This window comes from Colias eurytheme, chromosome 4, assembly GCF_061535395.1.
Source record: "Colias eurytheme isolate Ceu_HAF_F1 chromosome 4, ilColEury1 Martin Lab GWU primary, whole genome shotgun sequence".
In the NCBI taxonomy this organism is placed as follows: domain Eukaryota; kingdom Metazoa; phylum Arthropoda; class Insecta; order Lepidoptera; family Pieridae; genus Colias; species Colias eurytheme.
Window position 1 is genome coordinate 9,076,159 of NC_142983.1, and position 12,444 is coordinate 9,088,602.

General features: G+C 31.9%; 1 protein-coding gene across 1 annotated transcript in view; it reads left to right on the top strand.

Moving 5' to 3' along the window:
* Nucleotides 1-1,422: 1,422 nt before the first annotated feature.
* LOC149909136 (uncharacterized) overlaps nt 1,423-12,444 on the top strand; it is a 53,240-nt gene continuing 42,218 nt past the window's right edge. Inside the window, exon 1 of the mRNA XM_090120238.1 lies at nt 1,423-1,950. Within this exon, the coding sequence (XP_089976364.1) occupies nt 1,762-1,950 (189 nt within the window). The 5' untranslated portion in view covers nt 1,423-1,761. The remainder of the gene's footprint in view (nt 1,951-12,444) is intronic.

Here is a 12,444-nt window from a genome sequence, read left to right on the forward strand (position 1 = left end):
TACTATGAGGAATTCTGTTGTAAAAATGTATACCTTGGCCCATAAATGAATTTTTAACTTTAGCTAACCGGTAAAATGGCATTTCAATTTTATTTCTGTTCCTTGTGCCATATTATAATAACTCTACATTATGATTAGAATAAGAAGTATCATAAATAAAATATGAATAAATATTTTGAAAGAGTCCAATTCAATTTTTCATTGAGTCATTAAACTATATATTATTTGGAAAAAAGTGGTGATGCCTACCTACCAAATAATTAGTTTCCCCAAAAAAAAAGTGTAATCACGATTTTTGGAGCTAAATACCTATTAGGTATTTAGACCACTGGAGTCCATGAATATTTATAAGATTCTTTGTTTTCAAAATAATCTATATACTTAATACTTATATTTTCTGTCGATGGTTTAATCACCTGCGAACGTTTAGGTACAACGCTTTAAATTCGACTGTTTTTTAGGGCAATATCTAAATTACTTCTAATTAAATAATTCACTGCACTTTTTATTTCTATTTTGAGATTCTACATTAAAAGTACATACTATTATGACAATTTTTAACAAATTATTATTTCATCAATTTTTATTCTGCTAAGAAAAATTTATATACCTACTTATAAATAAAATAATTTGAATGTGTAATAATAAAATGTATTACTTCAGTGCCTATTCAAATATTGTTCATAAATATAATCTAGAGCCGACAATTTATAGATTTTTTAATAGGTATTAATGGCAAGAGGACAACTTAAATTATCAACAAAATTTTTATTGAAAAAAAATTTAGGAGTGATTTATTTTCAATAAAATTTATGTGCACTGAAAATGTAAGAAATGTATAAAGAAAATAATAAAAATTTCAACCACAAATATTTTTCTACATTTTTAATTGCATGAAAAATAAAGAAAAAAAAATTATTGAATGCAAATAATTACCAAAATAAGAAAAAAATAAAAAATTCTACACATTTCATCATAAACTAAATTACAAAGTATAAAATTGAACGTATACCTGTTATTGTACCATAACCGAACGTATCGTCCATATTAAACATACAAAGAACCCTAATAAAACGGCACGTTATCGAAAAGCATTAGAGCAGATGTCAAAATAAAATAAAAAACAACAGGTAGCATTAAAAAGACGTTGGAATCAGGTGCGCGGTGCGAAGGCTCTAGCGCACTGTCGGGCGGCGCGCGAGCCGGCAGGTGCCGCCTATGGAGGGGGCACCTTACTCCACGTCTTACAAACCCGATCATGCGCTCGAGAACGACCCTATTCCAAGCCAATAAGGCCCAACATTGCGCACCAAACCTGCACTGCACCGCGGTAGGGCCTTACTTCTCTCCTTTTTATCGAACAAAAAATGAACTGTAAACGCGATCACGGCCGTGCCTAAGGTCAATGTTAGCGCTTCCTTCAGTGCACGTTCAGAAAAGATCGCGCGCGCATCCTACGTAGCGACCGCCCCATCGGTAATGTTCTAAAATACGGACAGTATCGGTAAAGTTGAACGAACTTTACCGAAAAATCAGTGTTACATGTTTAGAGGACTGTGTAATTTATTGCGACGTTCCTCGGGACGATCGATCACATCGGCGACATCGATAACCGAGACATCCTTTCGTTCCCGATAAATTATTTATGCTCATTAATTGTGATGAACGAGACCAGTCGCATTCCCTGTGATTACTCATTTATGACGCGTTGAAACTGAGCTTTTTTTTGGGACTCGATTGATTTTGGAATGTGCCAGTAAGATGGAGACATTAGTACTGATTCCGCAGGAGTTGAGCCTGGCGTTGAGGCCAGGGGGTGCCCGAGGTCGGGAGGCGTCTGTCAGCGTGTGGACATCCACAGAAATACAGAGGGGTGCGCTACTGTATCCGTTCCAAGGCACGATAAGGATTGATAAGCTCCATGTCTACTCGTACGTGCCAGATCATGATGTAAGTACCATTTTTCGTTACTTCAACAACGACTAGTATTTTTGTGAATGACTGGCACTATAATTCATATAAGTGTCATCCAATAATTAAATACAAACATAAAAACTGTCAACAATTTTAAAACCAATTTTGGAAATGCTAAATTAATTTTAAACAAATACAAAACAAATAAACAGGTAATAAAGCGATAAATGTTTTAATTTCATATTAGATTAATATGACAAGATACATAAATGCCACTGAATAAATCCACATTAAAATCTAATGACATAATATAAATACAATGTTGTGTGACCTTATCTTATTTCAAAAATAAATTGGATTAGGGTGTTACAATAAGATGCAAATTGACTGTATAATTACAATGATTTATTATTGAATGGAATATTTATGTTGCCTTTATTGATTGTGATTTATGAAAAAAATACAAGTAGTGGTCCGCCCCGGCTTCGCCCGTGGTACATATTTAGCATCCTATGTCCTTCTCCTGGCTCTAAACTACCTCCCTGCCAATTTTCAGCTAAATCGGTTCAGCCGTTCTTGAGTTATAAGTGGAGTAACTAACACGACTTATAGGTATTTTTATATGTATACATAGATATTTATATTTATATTGCGTAAATAAAAAAGTAATAATAAGTTTATTTGTTATTCAAAAGCTTAATGGAAAAGCGTGAAATGTATACCATTCATTAATTAGACACCATAAATTTAACATCTTTTCCCATAGACCTCGTGTGAACATTATATCACAGATAAAAAATAAAATATCACTTGTATAATAATTATAAGTGTTTCCGATTGACATAATTCGTTTTATTTAAATTTTATGCAGTTTTTGTTGTAAAAGGAAATGCGTCATACGGAATTGATTACGATGCATAATATTGTGCATCCGATTAATATGTCACAATATATAATATTAATTATTATGTTATAATTTAATTGATAATAATTTATATTTTTAGAGAGAACAAAATTGTATAATAGTCTTTTTAATTGATTATGATCGTATCATCTATTAAACATAATATAATATGCATATCTATAAGGTCAATTAATCTATAAACTATTGAACATAACATGGATTGTCTAAAATGCACAATGTGTGAGTTTAAAATTAAAAATTACTTGTTTCAGTTCATTTATATAGGTACCTACAATGGAATTTTCTTACATAAGAATTGTGCAAGTAAAAGTTTTTGTAGGAAACCTCTCTCGATAGATTGTATTGTACTAAAACAAGGTTATATCTACGATAGTCTAGATCTATTCAGCCCTGAAGAGATCATAATAGCATGTGTGAACCTGCATTCAGATTTATTATTTTAATTATTATAAATGGAAACATGGAATAAAAAACGTTACCATTTAATTTAATATTACAAATGTTCAGATTTAAAAATAGATGTTTTTTTTAAATAAACTGACACTCAATAGAGATATTATATTACAATACAATATTGTAAAAAAGTTCATAGACCAAAAAGTAATGTGCCGCGTAATGCATGTTTCAAATAAAAATTTGAACGTGAATATAGAGTAACTAGCTTACCACCCGCGGCTTCACCCGCTTTGTCTGAAACCTAATAAATTATATACTTACTAACCTGCCTTGAATCACTCTAAAAAAATCGCATCAAATCCGTTATGTAGTTTAAGAAATTAAGATTTAAGCATACAAACAGAGAAAACGACTCTGTTTTATGTAGTGATGATAGGATATTTAGTATCAACATTATTTTCATGAACAACATTATCCAATTTTCTTCATGAAACTCCATTACGAAAGATTTCTATAAACATTAAAAAAGTGCGATATTACGTTAAACATTTCCTATACAAAAAACGCGAAACTATATTACATTTCCAAGTGAAATAAAAGTATATGCAATACCAAACCGCAGTGCCTCAGTTAGACTTGATCCAACTCACGTACCTCGGTTAGCGAGTGGATGGTTTTTATCAATAATCACAGAATTACTATAATGTTATAACCGCATGATTGTTTGTTTGAAAACTAGATTCGATTCTGGCTGTTTGTTTTACAATGGTGCGTTGTGATCGAAATCGATTGACGCGAATTGAACGCTGCGCGAGATGCCTGTTGATTACTAGCAGATTTAAATGACTTTTTTGTGTATCTACGAAATACGACGATCGTGAATATTAGTTGATATAATGTTCACATGTTATAATGTTCTTTACATTTCATTTGCAGTATACAATTTGATAGCTAGCTAGCTCTCTACTTGCGGAGAGTCGCTTGTATCTATTTCATATTATCTATTCATCTAGATAGAAGATATTATATTCGTCACACAAATTATGCTATTTAGTTTCCAGTATAAAGAGCAGTCCATATTTAAACTTAATCATCATAATTTTATTGTGGTAATTTAAATGCACATAATTTATTATTCGCATGGATCTGATATCGAGTAATTAGCCAAGTTCAATTCTATTGTCATATTTTTATCATAACTACAGTATAATGAACAAAATACCCATCACAGTTAAATTTTCATATAATTTTATCTGCACTTATTTACAATGCCTGAAAATATTACAATTTAAACTACCTATAATTATTATTTTAGGTAGGTAGTTTGAATTATTATCTACAACTAATCTTTACGCAGTGAAGCAAAGTGAGAAATTCATATTATACAAGTAAGTAGATAGGTACCTACCTATTTTAATGTTCATAATACATCTACCTTATACAGGGTGTCCCACTGTTGGTATACTAAGCTCAAAGGAGGTTATAGTTTTGCATACGCTGAGTAAGTAAAAATACTTATAAAATTCCAGACGCATTTTTTTTCAAATAGATGAATTTTAAAACTCTATGTTGTACACCCATAACAAACAACCCGCCCAACTTTGCCACCCGCACGTGAGCTATCGTTTAAGATTTTGTTTTCATAGACAAAATGCTCACATTAGAGAAACGGTATAATATGCCGGCTGCGCTAAGCGAAGAGAAGAAAACATGAATTTTCAGGAAAAATTTAGCAAAAAATTTTTGACGTAATTTTGTTGTTTAAGTATTTGTTACATGATCAGTGTATGCAAAACTACAATTTCCTTCGCGCTTAGTATACCAATAGAGGGACACCCTGTATAACTACCTTGATCAAGTTATCATAATAATAATATCATCAGTTATAATATCTTCATACTTCTATTAATAAGTAACAGTAATATTCTAATAGGAAAAACAATATCAAATCATAAACAAAGATTCCATTAGTTGAGATTAATTATAACATTGGAAGCCATTTGGCCGGAAGCCCATGCCTACAATTTAGAGGCATGCACAAACTTTCACCAAAATAAACTGGTTTACGATTGGTGTAGGAATATGTACATGTTAATTACTATAATTCAATATTTGAGACAAGTGTTTTAAGGTTATTTCTTGCGTCAGCGCTTTGCAAAGGTGTAAAACAAAGAGGAAAAGTATGTACCGGTAATTTTTGCAACAATTTTCATGGGGTGTAGGAACGTTCATCCAAAACATTCATTCATATCCCTACTAGTCCCTACTAATATTATAAATACGAAAGTAACTCTGTCTGTCTGTCTGTCTATTACGCTTTCCCGCTTAAACCTCTCAACCGAATTTGATGAAATTTGGCACAGACATTAGACAATCTTTAGAGTTTAGACCCTGAGAAAGATAGGCTACCTTTTATCAAAACACCACGCGGGCGAAGCCGCGGGCGGAAGCTAGTTATTTAATAAAGCTGTGTCACATGAGTGCCATAAACAGATATATTTTGTTTCATAGTTCAATAAGCATGGTTATTATTTTTTACCTAGTGCATCAGAAGATAAGAATATTTAGTATGTCTCTATAGGTTTTTTGAAATTTTTTATTCCACCCTGTAATACGAAATCTGTACGAAACTTACAGTTTAATGGATTTTAGCTTTAATTTGAATTACGATAATTAAAACAAAAATAGCAAATTCATCCCATTAATTATTACTAATCAACATAGTTGCCAAATTGTAATTAAAAATACATACTGTTTTTCTATAAATAACATTCACAACTATAAATAAAAGACAGTTCCTGTTTTTTTTCAACTTTCATTTGCGTTTCCCACATTTATTAAAAGCCTTTTAAAATCCGTGCCATATAATAAAATATCAATTAGATAGAAATCCAGTGTCAATAACATTAAAACCAATTTATATAGTAATTAAGGCTTAAATTGCGACAATTTTTTTTTTTCACCAAAGTCATGTAAAACTCGATCTCTTTCCGAATCCGCTTAGATACTGCAATAATTTAAATATACCCATATAACTATATGAAAATAAATACCAAAAATACGATTGCTATGTTTTAGTAATTAAAACTGATTACATTTTCATGTAGTTTTAAGGTCACATGAACTTTGCAAGTTCTATATTTAGTCTTACTCGTCTACTTATTCTAAATGTGTAATTAATATTATTAATGGGAAAAATGTTTAAATTTTATAACTGTGCGAATTCCTTATCCTTGTAAATAAAATTCTTACTGAAAAATGAGTAAAGAAAATCTTCAAAATACTTTTTAATCTAAACATACTCATAATAAAATTTCCTTAATGTATAGGTGTTATACTGCGAAGAGAATTTAAAAATGTGTTTGTATTCATATTATTGGATCTGTAATTAATTTCACTTCGTTAACCTTTTATTGAGAACGCCACTTGTTGTTTGTCCCGTGTTATAAGAGGTAGCGAAAATATAATCCCGGAATATAGTGAATTTAGAAATATCTATCTTCCCTATAAACATACAACTATAACAATTTCCACCAAACATGTTACCCATGTATATGTTTTAATTTCAGTTCTTAAGTTAAAAGGTATTTAATAAAAATATATTATGAAAAATCATATTAACATTTCAAATAATTATCAATGCTACACATATTATGCCTAATCGATATTTTATGTACCTATTAACATTTTTCACACATTTATTCAAGGTTGCTTCTGAAAACTCGATAAACTACAATATTATTATAATTTTAACATGCAGTATGGATAATTAGCAACTTCTAGAAAAAAATCATGAGAAGAAAACAAAATACTCCACAAACACTAGGTTATTCTTATATGCACAATGTTGTATTACAATTTATAGTGTTATGCAATTGCAAACCATAATTCTACGAAAAACCAACTGTATTCAATATCTTACCCAAACGTTACATAGGAACTCTAAATTACTAAAATATTAATAACTAGCTTTCCACCCGCGGCTTCGCCCGCGCAGTCAAAGAAAAACCCGCATAGTACCCGTTCCCGTGGGATATCCGGGATAAAATCTATCCTATGTCCCTAAGTAGCCTATGTACTTTCTCGGGTATCAAAATATCTCTACACCAAATTTCATGCAAATTGGTTCAGTAGTTAAGGCGTGATTGAGTAACAGACAGACAGACAGAGTTACTTTCGCATTTATAATATTAGTATGGATTACACCAGACATCTAGACGCTCAAATCTCTACACAAAGCTTAAGCGCATGACTCACACCCTTGGTAGCTTTTTGTACATCTGAACGCACGCGTCCGCACCGCGTTCATTACGGCCACAGTTTGTTCCATACAAGAGCCTAATTACAATTGTCTGGGATATTTTGACAACGGCCATTTATAATAATACCACAGTCGATGCTTTGAACGCCGTAGATTGAGTTCTAAGCTGGGAATGGTTATTATGATTAATTCCGGGTTACTTACTTCTGAGGTCATTGTTGTATTTATCGTATACTAGCTTTCCGCCCGCGGCTTCGCCCGCGTTTTCAGAGAAAAACCCGTTCCCGTAGCATTTCCGGGATAAAACCTATCCTATGTCCTTTCTCGGGTATCAAAATATATCTATACCAAATTTCATGCAAATTGATTCAGTAGTTCGGGCGTGATTGAGTAACAGACAGACAGACAGAGTTACTTTCGCATTTATAATATTAGTATGGATTGTCTGCTTTTATAGACATGTTTTTTGTATACCAATGATAAAAAGTTAGGACTTAATGTGTCTGGATAGAAGCCGTTTATGTTATAGTCGTAGTCAAAAGCCTCCAAAAATTACAAAGTAATATATTAATTCCACTTTTTACTTTTTTGAATACCACATTCCTGATTGATATTTTAATATGATTTGATGAACATAAATGTTTTCTCCGCGTCTGGGTATTAATTATCTATTTAGGTATTTATTTAAAATTATACCTATGTGTATGCTTATCAGCCATCTGGTTTCCATAACACAAGCGAAAACTTAGTATGGGATCAGATCGTGCCGTGTGTGAAAATTGTCCTGAAATATTTATTTATTTGTATGTTTTTTATGACAAGCTATAAATGTAAATTATGTGTTTAAAAAATAGAAAGGTTATCTACGCTAAAACGCTGACAATAATCACGGCTATAACAAGACAAACACAATAATCGAGATAATTTCAAAATTGTAGCTATCATAGCGGTTTTATAATCCATAATAAAATTATTTTAGAAAATAACAAACGATATTCTTTTGTTTGAAACACAAAGAGAAGAAAACGTGTGAAGTTATTATATCATAAGCTTCGTTGCTCACGAAATGAAGTAATTATCGTGCGATGACATGTGATACTGTGAATAATTTTGGAGTTACAATACCCTTATAATAATTTTATTATAGTAATACACCACACATTATTTTATTTCAGTAAACAATATTTATTGAAAGAAACCAACTGCTGACTCACGAAACTCCACTCAAATTTTCAACATTTTTATTAATGCTTCTCGCTTTGAATATAACGTGACGTTATACCTCTATTAAAGCTTCCTACGTTTAGGGCTGATTTTTCAATCCTTGGATAAATATTATTCGTCGAATAACGTATTAAACAACCATTATAAAAATATATTCTGTACGCCCGTATTTGAAAGTTTTCAAGTTACATTTTAATGTTATCGTGTAATCACACGTGTAATACTTTATTAGACGGGTAAGTTTTAACCAAGCATTGAAAAATCGGCCCTTAATGGACTATTAAACACAAAAGCGTAGTTCTTGATGTTAGCTGTTGAAAATGGGTACTTTACGGTAACTATAATATTAGTTAATAGTTTAATACATAGATTATTAATTCGGCAATTTGATATAGGCTTTATAAATCTGTTATTGTAACCTTTGTATTATCGTAGAGACTGTTTGTATTACAATTCCTGGTATCATTTCTGTAATTAATAATTATTAGTAGTTTTCCTCCAAACATAAATCATGTCTTGATTTATTCAAAAGCGTAACAAACATACAAACAGAATTAAAAGCTCTATGCTATAGCAAAAATAATACTTTCTCTTGAACACATTTATCCATCACATCCATTCCAATAAAAAACTAATAAATCAGAACGTCCGAATGTTAATAAATGAATGCTTCTAAGTAAGCATACAGCAATATTATTCATACTTAAAATAGTTTCGTGATTCGTCTATTAGAACGTGTGTAATTATTGATGTGAGAACGCGTTTATGATTGTAAATTATAAGCTCATTGAATTCGCAATGAAATGAAAATCTATTGCTGACTTTTGTATCAAAATAGTATTTTTATCAACAACTAGCGGTCCGCCCCGGCTTCGCCCGTGGTACATGTTTACGTTTTCTCTACATAAGAACCATCCTCGTACTTCAAGGAATATAATAAAAAAAGAATTATCGAAATCGGTTCAGCCGTTCTCGAGTTATGCGCTTACCAACACATTTTGCGATTCATTTTTATATATAAGACTAGCGGTCCGCCCCGGCTTCGCCCGTAGTACATATGAAAAATAGATGTTGGCCGATTCTCAGACTTACCCGATATGCACAGAAAATTTCATGAGAATCGGTCCACCCGTTTCGGAGTAGTATGCAGACTAACATTGTGACACGAGAATTTTATATATAAGAAGAAGATACCACTGAGGATATTTATGTATATACATATATTGTTTGTACAACCGACTGCACACCTCGTAGAGACACACAACTCTATAGAAATAATAATGAAGAAATTCTCAAAAGTATGGGATTAACAATAAAAGCTTAGATTATAATGGTTTGTGTCGCCTGTGCAATTTTAATTAAATTCAATTTTAATACTTATTTATTTTTTCCATTTCTGTGTTTAATAAATATTGGACAGCACTGCGCTATGGACAGTGGACACGCAGGACGATTTCAGAAGTGAATCCCGCTACACGCTATTTAAACAATGTTACAAAAGTGAAATCCATACTAATATTATAAATGCGAAAGTAACTCTGTCTGTCTGTCTGTTACTCAATCACGCCTAAACTACTGAACCAATTTGCATGAAATTTGGTATGGAGATATTTTGATACCCGAGAAAGGACATAGGCTACCTTTTATTGCGAAATATGTACCACGAGCGAAGCCGGGGCGGACCTCTAGTATTATATAATTTCTCAATATTAATTGAAGAGCTTCATTGACAAGAGAATCATCAAACAACCAATTTAATCAACTACAGTTTCTCACTATTTTCCGGCTAAAACTATTACCAACAAATGTTTATGGCGCAGCATTCTAAACAATACAAAGTAAAAACGAATAAGTTACCACATTAGAAGTGCACATTGTTTGAACACAAAAGCGAAAGTTCATGAGATAATTACGTGTTTCACCGTGGATTGCGTCACATGCCTTTTTTTCAGTGGACGATGAACTTCATATGGAAAATAGTTTTTACAGGCATATTGTCTGGTGATTTGTCGGAAGAATTATTTATCTTCGGATTAGTTTTTATTTAAAATACGGTTTTAAGTCGCCAAGGGAAATTATCGACATTTGCTACGAATTATAGTAAACTAGATTTCCGCCCGCGGCTTCGCCCGCGTTTTCAAAGGAAAACCCGCATAGTTCCCGTTCCCGTGGGATTTCCGGGATAAAACCTATCCTATGTGTTAATCCAAGTTAGGTACCCTCTATATGTGTGCTAAATTTCATTGTAATCGGTTCAGTAGTTTTTACGTGAAAGAGTAACAAACATCCATACATCCATACATCCATACATCCTTACAAACTTTCGCCTTTATAATAGTATTAAGATTAAGATAGAGAACTGATCTACAACTGATGATTATTTTAGAGTTAAAATAAGGTTAGTATTGGCCGGTAAAGCACCTGTTTCACGCAGTGTTACAATTGTTTATGGGTGGAGGTGAACACTAACATTAGGTGGACCATCTGCCCCTTTGCTTGCCTTTACATAAAAAAATCCTTGTATTATTGTATATATTCAATTTGAATTCAATAAAATAAACAAAATCATTTTTAGTGTTTCATACAGCGCAATCATCATTCATACTGAGTAAAGATTAATCCCCAAGTACCAGGGCAACATAAACACTAGGAGCGGATATATATTATGTCTGGACGATGTTATGCAGAATACCCAGCAGCGGTTCAGGTCTTTAGCTATTCATGTGGATGGTATAATGCGCGAGATAACTATGAATATTTAGCGCACGCGAGTTGATTTTAATCAACGTTTGATTTATATTGTGTGTTTGTACATTTCAAGTCTCGTTAGAATGTGTGAAGATTTACTCCATTACTTGATTGGACTAGATTATTTATTTATTTATGCTTTATTGTACAAAACGTAAAAATGTAAAGTAACATAATTATGTGACCAAAAGACAGTATTACTGCTATACGATAATTCATTACAGATTATATTTTAATATGAAACACGTTAAAATTCCCTTCTTCACTTATGACTTATAAATAATTATAATGCATAGATTACCTATGACAAAGCATTAAAAATAAAACACCCATTGATTTTACAATATATTTATTATTATCACAACCAATAAATAACATTATTTTTATACATAAAGTTATTTTGATTAAAGATAAGATTTCACACTTCTATCACGGTACAAGCCAAGGAGCATTTAAACACTAAAATCAATAAAAAATAAACAAATATAAAAAATATAAAAATCACGCAGACCACGATCGCCATTCAGTAACAAACTAGACTCTGGACTTGATAAAACCAGATAACATAAAGACTATTACAGCAAATGATAAGAGCATGCAAATTGTTCATAATCAAGCTAAAATATTATCTCAGTCATAAAACAGTAACAAAACGGAAAGTAGCTTATCTACAGCACTTACTTCTGAACCATATTGAACTGCATTAAATATAATGGCAGTATTAAAAGTGGTATCTTTAATAGGAACCTTTCAATAGTGTACGTAATTATATATGGAGGTAAGGCTGCATTGCAAATGAACGCGCCGTGGATAAGAAAGCTTGATAACGCTTCTTCAAACTTGGACAATCCTTTATTGAATGAAACTTACGGTAATTTAAACAAAATTCTCAGCTATTTTTTTAGTCAATGAAAAAAATATATTTGCAACTAGCGGTCCGCCCCGGCTTCGCCCGGCTTCGCATTTATGTTTTAAC